This window comes from Sphaeramia orbicularis, chromosome 20, assembly GCF_902148855.1.
Source record: "Sphaeramia orbicularis chromosome 20, fSphaOr1.1, whole genome shotgun sequence".
NCBI classification, from domain to species: Eukaryota; Metazoa; Chordata; class Actinopteri; order Kurtiformes; family Apogonidae; genus Sphaeramia; species Sphaeramia orbicularis.
Window position 1 is genome coordinate 8059641 of NC_043976.1, and position 19157 is coordinate 8078797.

The following is a 19157-nucleotide window of genomic DNA, read 5'->3' on the forward strand; positions in this document are numbered from 1 at the left end:
ACAATGACAATGGAGATGTGGGGTTGTAATATTCGAGCGGAAACATGTATCTCAAAATTAATCTGGGACCGTATTCAATCTCCTCTCAGAAAACTCTAAACTCAGCATAAGAGCTTCTAAGAAAGAACCTTGGCTTCAAAATGACTTTGGAAAAATCCTCAAAGCAATTCTATTCAAGAAAGAGATAAAACTATCTCACTGAGGAGATGGAGTCAAGTCCATTTGTTGGAATGACTTACTATTTTGAAACGTGTAATCACACCAAAAAAGCAAAAGCACTCAGTGATAATGGCCAGAAATATGCTATGATTATTTTGGAACAACTTACAACAGAATGTACATGTAATTTTAGAAATGCTTAAGATCAATTTAAACTTAATCAGAATATATTCTAATATAATTAGTTGTGTTGCAACTGCAGCACAAACCTAACATGCCTTTAAAATAAACTTGTGTTATATTTAAGTTTTCTCTTACGTTTTTTTTTATTTTTTTTACCATTAATGATACTAGTGTATAATGGTAATAGTATATGACAATCTGACAAAAAATCATTATAAATGAACTCAATTATAGTCTTTCAGTACAATAAAAAGTAGTATAAAAATATGGTTGCTTGCTTTAAACTTAGTATATTATATATTTCCATATCTTTTGAATTCTTTTAAATACACTTTGTTCTAACCTGAGCAGATAATGAGCAGTGAATTCAACAGAATCCATAGAATTTCTGTTCTTTTATGTAAACAGAGCTACTTGCTACAGCTCTTACTCTTTGGAGACGTCCTTTATTTATATTTGTTTGTTTGTTTGTTTGTTTATTTATTTACTTACTTACTTACTTACTTACTTATAACTTATTAATTTATCTTTTTGTCAAATATAGTGTGGTTTACTTGTATGAGTGTAAAAGCACTTTTATTTTTATGTTTTTATTTATTTTCTGTGCTAGTAAGATGAGAAATGTGTCAAAGAAGAACATAACTTGGATGACAGAAATGCATGAAATCAAAGAAGTTTTACAAAACCATTGTTTATTAATGGTCCCATATTACAAACTAGTTTATTCTTGTTCTTCTTGAACCATTAACACTGGATCTTCCTGTACTTGTGTGTTATTTTACTTTGTGTTCCACTGTTCATCTATGGTTTTATGTTGTTTTTTTTAGTTAGTTAACAAAGGTATTTTTTCACTGCTAGATTTAGTTTTGATGTTTTTTTTAAATTTGTGTTCTTGGCAGACATCTAAACCTTCTTGTTCCTAAAGGTTTTTCACCTTCCAGGCTCTTTTAATAGTTAAGATGCTTTGTGAATGACTATTATCTTTACTAAAATCTATTCTTGTCTTTCACCACACCCACAGTTCTATGAATGTTCTTAGAATTTCCTCACTAGATATGACTCTATTGTGTGAGGAAGCTTTATGAATACTGTTCCAGCTGTTTAATGTATTTTAGGGATAGGATGATTCCATGTAATTAGCATCCAAATGGTTTGACATGTATTTATATTTCATCGCTCCAGTCTTGATTTACATTTTAAGCTGTGTGTTGTGACATTTTATTGGTCAGTTAGCTCCAAAATCTGGTTCAACACCTTGTCATTTCCAAAGATAGATATATAGATAGTTACTTAGTCTCTGTAACTAAAGGATTGTCTTCTCAGTTGAGTGCTGTGTGGAGTTTCCTTACCGTTCTGTACACTGGTGAGTGGTAGACAGTACTGCCCGATGAGATCATTCTGGGAGGTTGAGTCATAGTCCTCGACCACAAATCGCAGCATGGCCAACTCTGGGACTTGAATGTCAAATTGGAAGTTCTCATTCCACATTGGGTTGAACCCTACCAGGGAGGAGGATTATTCAGCGTTTAGATTGTGAAGACGACATTTAAACCTTCTTACTGAATAAATGTGTGTTTGTGTGTGTCAGACCATTATTTTCAATGTAGTGTGTCTCCTTGCTGGCGTTGTCTGCTGGGACGCCGTAGATTTCCACTCTCACCAGGGGGTCAACGATGGATTTGTGCTTGTCCTTGTTAATTTTAGGTAACTGTTGTGCTGTAATCACCTGTAGGGAACACACATAAGCTCAAAAACACACCAAAAGTCTCTCAATGTGAAGAATGATATAAATCCACATACTCGAACATATTTTAACCCATAAAGACCCAGTGCTACTTTTGTGTCAGTTCCCAAATGAACTTTGAACTGAACTTTTTAGCAAATCTATCATTAACTGAACATAAACCAAGTGTCTCCATCCACTGTCACTGATCCAACTCCATGGGTTTTACTGGTGAATCAGTACTGTAGAAGATGACGGTGTTTTCATGTTCACTGCAGAAAGTGAGGGGGGTGAGACCGCCTATGTCAAGACTGAGTCTTTCAAGGGCCGAGACCGAGTCAAAACCATGACCACTGGTTTTCAAATGCAGTCGAGATCGAGTATTTCAGGAGTCAAGAACGAGTTGAGACCAAGACCATAAAAACAAGTCAGTTTTTATAACCATGATTTAACATCACCCCAGTTAATAATCAACAGTTAGGCCAACAGACTAAGCTAGACTGGGAATTGTTTATAGGAGTGGTCTGGCACACTTTTGTCTACTCTTCATATGAACATTTTACTATCATTATGCCCATCAACATTCCATAGGTTTTTTTTTTCATTATTTAAATTTATTTGCAATGATGGATAACTGGACTTTTTGTTAACGTGACCATAAAAAAAATCTGTTGGTCTTGCTATGAAATTATGAACCCTTCTCCTCCCACTGTGCTCCAAGACCAAGTCAAGGCTGAGTCCTTGAAGGGTCAAGTCTGAGACGAGACAGAGAAAGCAGAAAATGGTCTCGAGAATGGTCTCTAGTCCGAAACCGGATTTGAGTACTACGACACTACTACGGAGCCTCTGAACGCCCAAATGGGTCATATGTGATGACCTTGAAAAGATGACAAACTGGATTTTACACCAATTATTTACATGTATTGATAGGATTAGTGGATCAACAGGTATTAAACATTTTAGATCAGTAGATGCTTTTGGTCACCGGTGGTTGTTTGGGTCTTTATGGGTTAAATCAGTAGTCAGATCTCCGAATAACTCATTTTTATTGACATTAAATCTCACCATGATGTGACAGGTTTTCTTCTGGAGCCAGGGCCCTTTCGTGAGTGTACTGGGGTCAAACTGTGAGGAGAAACTTCTCAGAAATCCAGGTTTCAGGATGTAGCCACAAAGACCGTTTTGCAGAAAGCGACCCTGGTTCAGGTGCATCTCCTTAGACGGGGTCTGGAAGTTCAGCGCCACTATAAACAGAATGTCAGAGGAAGGAGGTGAATCCATTATTCTGCTGAATTTCTACTGACTTTCTGTTCTCAGTGAAGGCAGTGTACCTATCTGACAGCCGACGTTCCACATGGGAACTGGGTTGTAGTTTGAGGAGTCGGTTCTGGATCCAGCTGGATAGATCCTGCTGAGTTTGTCCATGTTGTGATGAATGTAAGCAGTTGCTATGAGATGACATTAAAAAGAAAACAATACAGATGATCTAATATAACTTTCATAATGCGTTCTTTGGAAATCCTAACAAAATGTGCTGTTTATGTCAGAAAAAAATAAATTTTCATTCAAGTTGGCGTGACTTTCAATGAAACATTCATTTATTACCAATAAAAATGAGGTGAGACAACATGTGAAAGTAAATGTTTCATCATTTTGCTATTGTTTGCACAAGTCAAAGCTTTAAAGTTATGGTCTTAAAAGCAGATCTGTCAGATAATGTTGTATTTACCTGAGTTCTGAGCCAGACTGAAAGCTTTACTCTCCTTGAATGACGACATCTCATAAAAGGCCTGGTTGTCCTTGGCATGTTCAAATCCATTAAAATGGACACTCTTGCAGTAAATGACAATATCTGAGAGCTCCCTGGCCAGTTTGATCTTTGATTTCTGAAATGAGACAATGTAGATGCTCAGGTCTGTTCATTTCACTCTCTGAAACCTGTCTTATGATTTTAAAATGTTAATGAAGCACTTGGCACACCTTAGACTTGGTTTTCTGTTCACCCTCCTTAGATTCTGCAGCCTCATCCTCCTCAGACACTGTGTCCTCGTCTACCGTGCTGTTATTATTAAAGATAGCGTCCAGTTTGTTTAACCGCTTCCCCTTGATGAGAAACTTGCCCTTCAGTTCCTAAACAGAAACAGATTAAATGGTGTTTAATGTTCTTAACTCATAAACATTCAGATCATATGAGCTTAGGATAATAACACATGTGATTTCTAAAGGCAGGGAAAGACACAAAGCATGCATCCGTGGCAAAGGCTGGTCACTCCCTCTCGACAGCCAATGACAGAAAGGAAAATGTTGTGTAATGCACAGTTATATTTTCCTTTGAGGCTGACAATGCCACAGGCATCCACTGCGTGGGCTTTACAATGGAGCCGGAGAGCCCACAGCGGCTGATGGGTGATTTGGTATGCTAATATTGCCCCCTGTCCTTGCGTCGTCCACTGTATTGGGGTGACTTTCAGTGTCTTCCTCATGGAGTAACAAATGTCACTCACAAGAGTAATGACAATGGCTTAGAAATAATGGAAACTAGAAAGTTGAAAAGACATGGATTTTAAAGAGAGGCTAAATGTCTGTGGTTCAGTTCAGTAAATGAAAACAAGGAAGGAAGCCAATTCCTTGCATGCTTTGAGGACCAACGCAAAATTCCAACTCCTTAAATTCCAACTTTCTTATCAAACAACTGAGCCTCACAGGAAGATCATGTCAGTTAGTTGTCAACTGTTTTAAGACAATAGACAGGCCAATAAAATGGGAAAAAAAATCGTTACTGTACCAACATATCAGCACAGACAGGAGAAGCAGCGATTCTTCTTGATTATGTGGAGGTGGTTTATTTGGTGCTCACATAATGAGGATAGGAATTACTTAAATTTCATCAACTTCCTTTCCCAGAAAAATCTATTACTTGGTTGGAATAAACAGGAAAGTGAAGAAACTCAAGGGAATTAATGTAACATGTGGAATTCATACTATAGGTGTGGTCTTCCTTTGCTGCTTATTTGAATGAGTGTTTCTAACAAGGAAACATTAGTTCAGATGAATCAGAGAGCTCATGTACCTCAGGTGAGGGGAAATTGCCAGGGAGAGTGTCACCCAGAGGTTTGGTGAGCAAAGCATCGCCCAGGATGGCGATCATATGATGAGCCATGAGCTTTTGTTGATCCACACTGCAGTGGTTCTCCAGGGACAGGATCACTGGGTAGTCAGACGTCTGAAAAAACACAGAGACTCACAGCATCTATGGATGAAATCATATGACCGATACAACCAGCAGTCTCAAGTAGTATCTCACGTACTTTGAAGGCGTAGTCTTTAACGGCCTTTATGACGTCTCTGAAGAGCACTTTGGACGTGAGTGTGTAGCCGTGGTAAATAACAGGCTCTCCGTTAGGCCCGTCCCAACAGTCCAGTTCCACACAGCGACAACTCTTCATCAACGCTCTGCCATGAGATAAAACTTTCATGAACATCTGTACTCCTGGCAAACCACTGGCATTGCTTATCTAGCATAATTTAGCTAAATCACAGAAACCCGCACAAATGCACAAAAATATGTTTATTCCAGAATCTGGATTAGAATAGTTCCTCCTTTGCCCCCACTTACAAAAATGCAATATGGAGAATTTACATCTGTTAGTGAAATTATGTTAATTTTGTGTTGGAATCTGTGTCACTTGAGCTGGTTGGTTTAGGACATTAACCAACTGCTTTTCTAAGCCAACAGTAGGTGGTGCTGTACATCGAGCACCGAGGAACACTGGGATGAATGTAAATATTTCTGATTCATCTACATAGAAATTAGCGTATTGTTGTCATAAATGTAGGCAACTGATGCCATCATTAGCCAACTGAAAGTGTTGGCTAACATCAGCCAATGGCTATTTCCAACACTAAACAGACTCCAACATAAACTTTGCGTACACTGCAAAAAAGGGGTGCCTAAAAACAAGATAAAAACACTAAATCTGAGGAGGAAAGTACTCAAAACAAGTGAAATATCTGTCCATGCAGCAAGATAATTTCACTTGACAAGATTTCTTGAATTGAGATTGTTATATCTAGAAATAAACATATCTACATATGTATGAACACTTACAATAAGAAATTAATTCTTAAAACAAGCTAAATTATTTAACACTTCTGAATCTAAGTTTGTTTGTTTTGTTTTTTTTATCTTTGTAAGACCAAATAATTTGCAGTGTAAATAAATGACCAGCAATGAATCTTACATACTGAGCCTTTAAAGTCACACACAGGTGGGTGACAAATTAAAGCAAAACCTGATATGAATGGCCTCTTATAAGATGAACTCCTCACTGAAGTACACTAAGGTAAAGTTCACTTCTATTATCCCTGTCACCCTGTGCTTGTCACCCATTATAGTTCACACGAGAAGTCATGGAATGCCGTTGAAGTCACCCAGAGACCAACTCAACATCTATATCAGTACCTTTGTCAATGGCACTAATAGGAGAATTAACCTAGCATACATGTTTTTGATTGATAACCAGAGAACCTAGAGGAACCTGGAGGAAACTGCATGGCCTGGGGAACACATTCCAACTTTACACAGACAGATCCAACTGGGAACATTCTTGCTTTGGGGCGACGGTGATAACCACTTTTTTTTACATTTTCAAATGAAAAAAATGTAGTATTTTCATACAAATAGGTAAGTGTAATCATCCTGGCAAGAGCACAGAATTTGTCGACAAAAACGCAAACTAATAAGGCACTGTATGTTTTTCAGTGGGTAAATTTTTTTTTTTCATACTATAAATCCTCTGCATTCATTGTTAATCCAAATGTCTATACATATTACATCTATTCCACTGTATGTCCATCCTGAAAGAGGGATCTCTATTATGGCTCTGAGGTTACTACCAATTTTTTTTTCTTCCCAGTAATAGGTTTTTTTATTGGAGGGGGGGGTCTAAGGGCAGATATTCTTGTTTATTGTACAAATTGTAAAGACTAAAGACAGGCAAGTTAAATATCTGGTTTAGGATATTGGGCTATAAAAATAAAACTGAACTGAACTAAATTTAACAAGAGATGCCAGGCACAACAAACCCTGCCCCTTGCACTTATTGTAGTTTATTTTGGCATCAATCCAGCTGATGTCATCATGTCTATGCATGTGCTGATGTCAGCATAGACATAGACAGCATAGACAAATTTCAGCCATTATAAGTAAATGGAGAAAAAAAAAAGATTTCAAAAATTCATAAAAAATTTGAACTTTGATCTACTTTCCCCAAAATGTAACCACATCTTATTCTAGGTCACTGGCAATCCTTAAACCCAATTTAGTATGAATTCAACCAATAGCTTTGCTACGAAAATGTTAAAAACAAAGAAACAAACCAATCCAAAAACAATACCCATGGCGGGGGCAATTAGGGGGGCAGGGCAATTACTCAGTAGAAATGTTTATACATCACTTTAAAGTTAAAATGACTCCATCAAATGAAGATCTGCTCTGTATCATAGGCTAACCCCTTCCAAAATTCTATGAATCAGCCATAACATATAGGCTAACAACACTGTCTATTGTCTTGACTATATCCTGAACAGTGTCTACAAATTACCATCAAACCAGAGAAACACAGGTCTATGATTTAACAAGGTTAAACCTGAACAAGCTTTTGAACATCAGGGCCTTTGTCTTACGTGATTGTAATATTATGCTATATCTACGTATCTGTGTCCTATGTGTTAATTTTTTGTCTTTTATTGTGATGTTGCAAATGAAGCTCCTACGCTGCAAAAATTTAACTGATGAAAGAACCCACTTGATGTAAGCCTCTGTGCTGCTGGGACCTCTGAGTTGATCTTCCATCAGGTATGTGTTGTGTGAGGAGGATATAAAGTAATGGTTGAGGGGCTGGCTCATGTCTTGGTACACATGTTTGTGTTTGGGGTTGAGAATGGACCCCTCCTCCTGGTGCATGTACATCAGAAATCCATCTTTGGTCATGTGTTTCTTCTCTTTTGCTGACAGACAAAACAGTGAGATTTGACACTGAATATGACATTTGAAAACTCAGAGTCATCAAAGCTGTAATAATATGTCCATAAAGTCACTGTACACACAACCTTACCTGTCCCATCCAGCTCATACTTTTCAATCAGCTTTAAGGCATCCTGCATGGATACCTGCTCCCTCTGCTCATTCAGCAGGAAGTTCAGCAGGTCTCTGGCGCTCATCTGACCCTCGGTTTGTGCATATTTCCCATAGATCACGTCTATTTCTTCTCTGTGCGTCAGCAGGTCATAGAAGTGCTTGATCTCCGAACCTTCCAAGGTGCCTGAGTTGGACTTGTCACATTTCTAGATAACACAGAAAATATTCAACTATATATTCTACCATTAATAATGAATGGAGGACTTTTTTTAACTTTTTTTTTTATAGACTCACTTTGAAAAGATCTGCTGCATATGTCTCATCCACTTCAACGTTGATCTGTCGCAGGAAGTGCTTCAGCTCCTTCAGGGTCATCTTGTTGTCTTCATTCTTATCAGCTTTCCGCATGCAGTTGAAGATCCAGCTGGTATTAACATGTAAAGGTTTGATTTTTACTTTTATTTACCTAAGCTCAACTCTGATCTGGCAACGTCCTTGAAGCAATACTCAAGACCCAGTGCTACTTTAGTGTCAGTTCCCAAATGAATTTTTCTTTATATTTAACCTATTTTAAGTGATTTATCCCCATTTAGTATAATATTATCCACTGTATTTTGCACTTTTCAGTGTAAATCATGAATTTTCTTATATTTCAGTCACTGATTGTGTAGCTGTTCATAAAAGCTCAGAGTAAATTCAAATTTTATTATATTAAAAACAAAAAAGGAAGAAAGAAGTGAATTGTTCTGCAAAATATATAAGTAACTGAACATAAAATCATGTCTCCATCTACTGTCATTTGTCAAACTCCATGGGTTTTACTGGTGAATCAATGTTGTAGAAGATGACAGTGTTTCCACGTTCACTATGGAGCCTCTGAACGTCCAAATGGGTCAAATCTGATGACCATGAAAAGATGACAAACTGCATTTTACACCAAGTATTTACATGTATTGATAGGATTAGTGGATCAGCAAGTATTAAACAGTTTACGTCAGTTGATGGTTTTTGGTCAGTGGTGGATGATTGGATCTTTATGGGCTATTTCCTCCCTGTAGTTTAACTTTCTTTGACTACGGATGCAAAACCATTTCCTGTTTAAATACTTTGTCAAGGATACTGTTCACTCTTCTGCTGACGGCTAAGGTTGTGCATGTTGTTGATGATCTTCTCCAAGCCGCTAACCCACTGTTTAGCCTCATGCCCTTGGTTTGCCATCAAGTCGAGATTTCTCTTGCGGCCCTTAAAGATGATGGAGAAACACCGGTCTTCAACACTGGGGTCAGTGTGCTTAAGGAACCCCTCAGACTGACGTCCCTTTCGCACTGAATCGATGTCATCGATGGAGACTGTTTGCAAAAGAGAGAAGAGGTTTGTTAGAAGTCCTTTCACTTGACATAAACAGATGTGATAAAAATATTAAAAGACACCCAAGCAGTAAAAACAAGCCATATATTTAAAGATAACCCACTTCTAGACAGAACAGTCACTGTTCTAAATACACCCCCGTAAAAAATGTGACTGCTTTAAAATCAACAGCAAGAACACTTGATATACGATACAAAACAGCTATTTTTATTATTACAATAACAAAAAACAACTATTGTTTTTCCCTGAGCACAATCGTAGGCTCCTCTTTTAGTCATTGTGGTATCTTGCGTTGGCAGACTTTTCATCCCGACAAACCAACACAAGAAACTGTTTTTACTTCTTATCAACAGGAAGCTTTTTGTTTCTGTGGGAAGCTCATATCTGTGGTCTACACTCACAAGACACAAGACAAATAACTGAAATACAACTGTTCTGCGGCTGCCTGGCTTCAAGGATGATCTTTAAGGAAATGTACTTAAATTATATATAACAAGACATAAACAAAATATTTTAGTTCTCTGTTTTTGACCTTGCTAAATGGTCCACTAGCTAGATGATACCGCAAAATCATTGCCTGTTTTTTTTTTTTTTTTGTTATCACTGATCTTTTAACCTGTTTTTCATTATGGTACAGTGTGTGCTGCTTGACCTCTTGGCCAGGTCACCCCTGTAAAAGAAATCTTGATCTCAATGGGATTTTATCTGGTTACATAAAGGTTAAATAAAAAAAAACAAAAACCAAGAAACAATGCACTGCCTTACGAAACAACCTAAAGTGTAGGCTAATAAATAATTATAATCCAAGTTCACCAAGCATATTTTTGTTCCTCTAAGTATACTGAGCACAAATTAAGTTTTATGAGTCAAAAACCCTTGAGACCGTCTAAGAAATGCTCTCTCAAATGTTTTGATGTTTTCTGCTGTACAGTTGAGTTCTCCATGAAAACCAATACATTCCATGGAGCTTTAATGACTTCAATGTACATAGTTTATCTAAGTTGCTGACGTACAGGCAAATCCCATCAAATTGGATGATCAATATATCTAGGCTGTGTTTTTACATGCATTCATCAGGTTTTTGTTATGCACTTAACTCCCTATTGTGTAAAATACAGCAGAGGATAATAGTCTCTACATATGGAGCTTGTTTTCAGCCATACATTGGGGTGAGCTCTTTTCTCGGGCAGATTAATGTACGGAAGAGCAAGCACAGCCCTGCATGATGTAATGATGGTAAATGGCAACAGCCGCCTTTGTAACTAAACACCAATGGCTACAGGCTTAGCTGACAGGCCATATGTCGAGCCTGGGTTACAATCAGTGTTTCTGCCCTTCACGTTCAGGCTACTAAAGAGCAGCAATTGTTCTGGTGAGAACTGGAGACTGTATAGGGGCAGGATGAATCTAAAGGTCAGACTACTTGAAGAGAAAAGCCCAACAGTGAGGGGGTTTTGTGATAAAACACACCCTAAGGTTGGGCTTGTACACTTAGGCGGCTGCTGGATGAACAAAATACCTTGGAAGCGCTCAGCAGAAGAGATTTGTTTAGTTTTGTGCACATTATGTTCAGCAAGACAGGTCAGTGTAGAGCTGATGAGTGTTGTGAATTTGGACTGATTTCAGAGAATGCCATCTGGAGAGGCCGACCACAAAGTCCAAGTCATGTCATCCGTGTCACGCAGGCATTGCTTGAATACCACATGAAATTTCACATAAAGAGATTACTGTTTTGGTTGGATCTGTTTATGATGGTGTTTTTTAATGTCTTTTCTCCAAAGGGAGGATGATAATCAGGAGTGAAGATGATGTTTCTCACTGACGGTAAGGGTGAGTTAGGCGGGTTAAAGTCTGAGCCCAGTCTCAGTATATTAGAATATTCACTACAGTTGGGTTTTATCTAAGAGCAAAGAAAACCGGAGGAAATGGGTGAGGAGGAGCGGAAAAACAACCAAAAGCAGCATTAAGTTGCAAAAGAAAAGCAGCTTCACTTGAATCTAATTATTTTTGCAACAGGCTGAAAACAGCTACCTCACAGTTCCATCATGTAAATTATCTAATTTCCCTCTAAAATTACTAGCAGACAGAACCAGTTACAGAATAAACATCTTTTTTTTTTTTTTTTTTTTTTTTAATTTCTATTCAAAGTATGCTAGTGCAAAATGTATTTTTCAGCTATTGTATGATTTGACCTATTATTATGACCAAATAGGAAAGTGCATTTTAATTACATTTTGAAGTTAAATTATTCAGTTGAAGTTGATTAGTTGGAATGTTTTTGTTACCGTGTTCCCGCCACCTAAACTCAAGTAATAAAAATATAAATACTGACCAACCAAGGAGTTAGCAAACCACACACAACATTTTTCACATATTACTTAACATATACTCGGGCAGAAATTGTGACATAAACACTATAAAGTAACGGAGAAATCTCCTCCTATCCCTCTCCCAAATAAAAATTAGTTGATTCTTATTAAAAAAAATTGACGATGCTTATCATTTTGACAACCTGACTGCTCAATTATTCATCCACATCCCTATTACCTAATATATTAAAATGTACTAGCATTCATGTACCGTTTTGTACCATTGCTGGCACTAAATATGTTTAACACTATTTCACATTCTCCCATTTATTCATAAACACACACACATTCACATTAAAGTGACATAGCATCTGTTTTATTGTGAATTAAAGGTTGACGATGATGATTTTCTGTACATATGTTTTCCCTGTAAGGTCACCCCAATGATTACAGAAGAATTAGCTGTATCCAAATAAGGATAAATCCTGTGTTTTTATTGTAATATTATATTATTACAATATTTTCTTTTTTTTTTCAATGTTACACATCTCTTGTCTTAACATACACTTTAAAACAGCTAAAATTAGATGTAAATTGAAACATTTGATGCAAAACAGTAATCACCTACATATATTATCTGTTCTATTCATTTGAATATCATCCCATGATATATTTCAGTTAAATCTTCTCTGATAATGTCAGGACCTGTGCCTGTGTGACTCTCAGCTCCTCCCTTTTGGTCATGCCTGTGACCCTCAGTTTTTCCGTTTTTCTAATAATCATCATCAGACTCACCTGCTGGCGCTGCGTGGCTGCAGCCAATTACCTCTAGCCTATTTAAGGCTTTGGTTTGCAGCCATGCAGCGCTGGTCCATTTCTCCTCATTCCTTTCCATAGCCCGGACAATTACCCATATTCATCCACGGACTCTGACCCAGGTGTTGTATGTTTTTGTTTATGGACTCTGTTTCTCATTTAGCTTTTGTATTAGGTTTTTGTATTTTGTTAAATAAACTTGTTATTTTTTTTCCCTTCAGTTCCGAGCATTTGAGTCCTTTCTTTTCCCCCTTGTGACAGATAAATATGCAAAGACTACATCTGTCATACTAGGTTTTTAGCAGTCATTACCTCAATCTTTGTTGCAAACACACTTTCAGTAATATGAGTAAACTGCCTCTTCAGATAAATGTGTCAGGGACATCAACTCATCTGACCCTGACAGAGCATACGGCTGTGTGTGAATGCAAATGACACTATCTGAGTGTGGGAATGAGTGTGGGAAATGTAAACACCGGCTGTTCTTTTTAAAAACTGTGACTAAAATGAAGTTAAGCGGAATGTGTGAACTGACAGGATGACAGTGATGAAGACTGTGTGATGTGATCAAAAACTTCAACAGCAGGAGATTGTTTAGTCAATTTACATTATGCTTTTGTGAAGTCGACAGATAATTCATAGAAAGCCACTTGAAAGCTTCCTTCCCACATTCTCCACTTAATGCGAAGGCCATTTGTTAGTCAATCGCTGCAGAATAAACCCCATAGGAAAGTCATAAAACATGAACCTTGTTTCCGTAAACAGGGAAGTGCTTGAATCTGGAGCTTGTTTTGTTTCCATGTGTGTCCAGTATTTCCTATCTCTAACTTCTGTTCGGTGTCTGCTCTGAGCTTTGCCACATGACCATTCACACACCCACACCGCTCTAACTCATCACTGCGTTTATGCAGTGTGTGTGTTGGGAAAGGAAGGTGTCAGTCTGGATAGTTGGAGGCTCTGTCTTTCAGTGTTTGTTCAAGGCTCGGGCTCGGGCCAGAGGTTATCGGGCCTGGTAGCAGCAGCCGTCGGTAGAATGGGAGGGGGGAGATGAGGGGCCGTCCCAGAGGATATACATCCACACACTGGCAGTGAACCACTGAACCAGAAATATGAAGAAAATGATCTGTCTATCACATATATAGACACACATACAGTCAGGATTCACTCTGTATTTTCTAGGAAGACTTCAGCTGCACATTTGTTTCCATTCACCACCAACACACACATTTTGTGAGCAACTAGTGGAAACTGAAGGGTGTGTTTGTGTGTGTGTGTGTATGTGTGTGTGTGTGCATTCAATTTGTATGATCTTCAAAAGGATCTTAAACCTGTTAACATCCACCAGCTCAACAGTAACACATTTTAGGGTTATACTTACCTTTGTTACCATGTTTTAACAGCATTTTGACCTTATATTTATTATGCTGTTATGACGCTGTGTTCCATGAAAATAGCTGATGTGAAAAGCATAGTCAGTAAAAGCAACAAAAAGATAGATGTAGATAGAAAATTGAACAAAACCAGGTAAATGACCACTTGTATTACACAATTTGCATTACGTGAATCAAGTGTTTTGTTTCTGCAACTTTCCCTTCTGTAAATAGGGTAGGCATACATAAGCTCTTGCTTCGCCAAACACCTTTTCGCCTATGTTTAACATAGAAATCCAAACTGTATGCATGTGTATATCATGTTCTGTTAAATGGACCAATAAATTACTACTACTACTACTATTACTACTAAACCCCTCCCAAAACAAAACCAACCCTCCCTCCAAACAACAAACAGCGGCACTTACAAGTTTGGTTTCTCTTGAATATTTTATGAGATTCATGCCACAAGGTTTTGCAATCTTCTTCCAGTTTGTAGAAGCGACTCTTCTGCCAACTGCTTGAACGAATCTTTATGAGCTTCCCACCATCCAGCAGAAACTGTAAGTCTGGATCTCCCTCCAATCCTGCAAGAGGGGGGACAAATGGGACAGATCACCAAAAACTCAAGCATTCAATTATACGGGGAAATAACTGCAGTCTAACTGTAGTCCTTTTTATGTATCTAAGCAATTTCTAAAGTTGAAAATCTTCAAAAACTCATTTGTCAATAACAACTGATCAGCAGCACAAATTATGAGTATTACATGTGGGTTAAATCTTGTTTTGAAACTGTTTCCTTTGTGTGTTTCTTCTAAATATGGTCTGAATTTACATTGCAGTGTTGTGTAATATTCCACAATAAATGAGCAGTGTCGGGGGCTTATCATTCAGGTGAAGCAGTTTGCTGATTGTAGCGTTCTGAGAAGGGTGTGTGACATCTGCCTAAGGAATGATTCATAATTCTCAAACACTGTACAAAGCCACAAAACCTCACACAGTGATGGTTATGGGAGATACGACACAGTGTTTGGTCCAGCTATTTTTATAATGTGGTAATAATGATGTTTGTCAGCATATTTGGGAGGAAGCAAACAGCCTGTTGCATCACACAAGCTTTAAGACTGTTGTTCCATATGATATGTCATAGGTGCCTGTTGAATTTGACTCATTCCACACCAGGACAACAAGAAGTCACGTCAACATGGAGATTAAAGGGCATATGGGGATACTTTCAGCAACTCACTTGGGATTGTATCAGGGTTGTGGGCAGGCCCACAGCATTGCAGACATTTTTTTCCCAAATCACACCACAGTCTGTTTATGACTGGGTGAAGGAGCCTGAGAGCCTGAACGCCGCCTCTGCTCAGTCAGGCTTTCTGTTTAGAGCTTAACTCTCTCAGCTTGCAGTAGCAGCTTAGGCTTGTTTGTCATCTCCTTTTTCATGTAATCTACTTTACTGTGAAAAAAGCACACGTTTTTATAGTCACCTATGAGCTTCATACTCTGAGTGTGTCACAGAAAAGAAAACAGGCACAAATATGATTTATATGTTGAACACTTCCCAAATCCTAAATGTGACTCATGAACTAAGCTGATGGGAATCATATGTTTGTTTGGGGTTTTTTTGGTGCTCAGAAATGCGTTTCAGATACAATACTTCTTAAGAAATGAACCAGGACTTGCACTCCATGAGGCAAGCTTGGACAAGATAGGAGTTAAAGTAGAATAACAGGGAATGGTGCCTTTGAGGTATCAGGTAATTACACGACTCACAGTGGCCCTTTTCTATTTAAGAGCTTCATAATAACCACAAAATATGCTCCATCCATGGACACCACACTACAAGATGAACAACATAAACAAGATGGCGCAATCTGTTGTTTTAAAGTCAGGTGACTGCGAAAGTTAACAATTTACATGGTTGTGAAGTCTTTTTGGAGCCATTAAAAAAAAATGCTGGAAAAAGTTGTCAGGTGACAAGAGTGACAGAAAAGAAACGCAACCAATGCGTCCCTATCTGTTGTTACCCATTTTACACACATTTACTTTTACAAAACAGTAAAAAACACACGGCAGTAGCACTACAACCCAGCTCCCACTGGGCTGCAGCCACATTTGGTCGTCACCGTGGCACAAAGAGAAATTTTCACCGCTTCAGGCAAAGAGGAAGCCTCCACAAAAAAAGAACAATCGCAAAAACACAGTGTAAATAAATCGTTTTAACTGATAAAGATAAAGATCTCCAAAAACCCAGGTTATGTCAATAGTATAAGAGCTGGAATACGTGCGTGCGCGTCTGCCAGTGTCGGCAAAATAATCAGAGCGCGTCATTCTTCCCTGCACGTAAACTCAGCACATTCGCACCTTTGGGGGACTTACCTAGACGTTTTCCATTCTCCAGCGCAACTTTCCGCACATGTTCCTGGAATGCCTTCTCCTCTGATTTTGTCCTTTTCGGGCTTTTACGCAAACAAGACATTGCAAACAAACTTTTTTACTTTAAAAAAGCATCCAGTCGAGGTTTAACGGTGTTCAGCGTGGAAGAGAAGCACACACCACGTAACCCCCCCCCCCCCCCATAGGGCGGGTCTAAAAGCTCATCTGCTGTTACAGCGGCTGTGCGCTGGAGCTCCAGCTGTGCGCAGCGCACACTCTGGACAACACCTGTATGTCACCGATGTCAAACGGTATCATCTTAATAGCTCAAAGTCATAAAAACTGTATCGACTGTCAGTGGTTTGACCATCATTTAGCTGCATTTGCTCCATAATGGTTTTAAGAATAGCGCACTGACAAACAGCTGAAATGACTAATGCATTACAGTCCCTGACAACAGGAAACAAATGCAACCAAGCACTCGAGGAAAAAACTGGTAAGCATTTTCCTAGTGAATTCATCCAAAACACAGACATTTGAATGAATATAACAGTATATTGGGAGGAAAAAGTGGTTTATGAAGTGGTCTGTTTTACAATGAATACAGCACAAAGTAATAAAATGCCGTTTGTATTGAGTGCCAGTGGGATAGGTACTCAATGCTGTTTCATGAACTTGGATTTTAGAAAACTGTTCTAATGACAACTCAGAGCTTCTGCATGTCAATCAATCATCAATCAATCAAATTTTATTTTTATAGCACCAAATCATAACAAAAGTTATCTCATGACGCTTTAAACATCGAGTTGGTCGAAACCAGACTCTAAACCAATTTACAGAAACCTAACAGAGCAGAATGTGAGTTGAAATGGATGATCATAATGTATTACATACTTTTGACACCAGAAAAAAAGGCATCCTGGAAATAGAGGGACTTGGCGGATATATTTTCTTTTGGTAAAAAAAAAAAAAGTTTATACAGAGCTGTTTTATAATAAGCTCATATAATGGCGCTTAATAAGCCGTTCCTTCCCTCTAGACATAGAAAACACCTGTAGGTAAAGTTGCAAGATGATACACAACAGATCAAACACACCAGGTGCTCTTGGATTGGTTTGCGTCAAAGTGAATCTCTTACAGAAAATACGCGGTAGAGTCAAATCCGTGCGTCAAACTCACCATGCTTCCCCGCTGTGCCATTTGGCTCCATTTCAACCAGAATCAACCGCCGAAGCCTCTCTTCAGAAGTGTCTTCAGTTTAGGAAATACCATAAACCCTCTCTGTTCTGTGTGAGGAAAAATCCAACCTGTGTTCCCCTCTGAGGCGACCCATACACTGCGCAGTTCATTCCAACTCACCAGGCTCTTACGCACCCTCAGCTCACACCCACTGCAACACCGGTCTGACAAGAACACCAGTGTTTGGTGTTATGACTTTGATTCAACTCTCTGCCAGTGGAAACTACACCTTTGCATGGAATTCTACCAACATATATAAAAAATATACCCTTAAGGACTCACATACACCTGAAATATATTGCATTGAATGTAATATGTATGCATTAATCTGATAGAATGGAATAGAATGGGCCACTGTGGTACCCAAAATGCAATTTGATTTGTTTACTTTTGTAAAGGCCTGGCATTTAGAGCTGAGGTGTGGTCTTGCCTCTCCTCCCTACAACACTGCATTGACCTTGCAGACAACAGAGACTACAATCACTCCACAGTACAAGTAAATAACCATCATTATTGTAATACACAAGGATTTTAAAGTATCAAGTCCTGCTGACAGCATGCACTCCTTTTCAGCAGAGTGGTCGGATGAGTGCTGACACAAGAATGTGCTAACGCAACAGCACAAACTAAAAAAAAAAAAAAAAGGAGCAGAGTTATTAAGTACACCAAGCCCGTCTTTTGCTCTCTCAAAAATGTAATTCTGGCAGCTGACCAGCTTTTACAAAGACATTTATTTTGTTTTTATTTACGCCACATTAAGGCAGGACACCTTCAAGACACATCTTTGAAAGGGAGCTCCTGTTTCTTATTAAAATGCAATATACAAGAACTAAACAGATGCCTCTTTGTGCTTCTTTATTAGGCTATCAGTGTCTGCCAGTCTGTTCTTTCCATGTGAACTCTCGTGCCGGGGTAAGTCTTGTGAAAAAACAGCCCCGTCTGGCAAACCACGAGGACCTACAAAGTAAACCCAACAATTGCCTCTTTGACAGTCCCACTCCCAGACCACATGAGCTGATCAGCACAAGTTAAGGACTTTGTTTTAGGTGTCTGAGATTTTGGCCTCCTAAACAGAGACAAATATTTCATTTCTGATCTGGAGTGGAGCAGAAAACTGCCCCTCTTCATCTTAGCATGTTCTGTTACTTTATTGTCTTTTACAGTAATTTTCTTTTGAGGGTAAGACAGACAGTGGCACACCCCAGAACAATACAATGGGATGGACTGTACTTAAACATATTGCATCTGGTGTCAATATAGTGTAAGTCTTGCTTGAAACCAAGGAACCCTTTCCTAAAATGAACTGACAAGTGAAAAAGACTAATCTTATTTAATCATAACCACACAGCATGTTGTTTCAGTAAGGTTATACTGTGTCAGAACATTTATCTTCATCATTCTTTGGACACAACACAACTGAAGCAGCCCCAAATCAACACTGCCCCACAGGCTTGTAGGCACTAGGCATTATG

At 38.5% G+C, this 19157-nt stretch overlaps 1 protein-coding gene across 2 annotated transcripts in view; it reads right to left on the bottom strand.

Annotated features, from left to right (window-relative positions):
• The window catches only part of plcd1a (phospholipase C, delta 1a), an 18843-nt gene extending 1039 nt beyond the window's left edge, over positions 1-17804 (bottom strand). Inside the window, exons 1-14 of one of the 2 annotated variants that reach the window (XM_030123550.1) lie at positions 17626-17804; positions 14496-14654; positions 9325-9553; positions 8499-8628; positions 8182-8410; positions 7873-8074; positions 5374-5518; positions 5136-5288; positions 4046-4195; positions 3795-3951; positions 3397-3513; positions 3131-3309; positions 1933-2068; positions 1692-1841 (exon numbers count right to left, since the gene is read on the bottom strand). In XM_030123550.1, the coding sequence (XP_029979410.1) occupies positions 1692-1841; positions 1933-2068; positions 3131-3309; positions 3397-3513; positions 3795-3951; positions 4046-4195; positions 5136-5288; positions 5374-5518; positions 7873-8074; positions 8182-8410; positions 8499-8628; positions 9325-9553; positions 14496-14654; positions 17626-17656 (2167 nt within the window). In that variant the 5' untranslated portion in view covers positions 17657-17804. Of the gene's footprint in view, positions 1-1691; positions 1842-1932; positions 2069-3130; positions 3310-3396; positions 3514-3794; positions 3952-4045; positions 4196-5135; positions 5289-5373; positions 5519-7872; positions 8075-8181; positions 8411-8498; positions 8629-9324; positions 9554-14495; positions 14655-16449; positions 16622-17625 lie in introns of those variants that run through there. The other variant, XM_030123549.1, reaches the window with a different exon arrangement.
• Positions 17805-19157: the final 1353 nt, after the last annotated feature.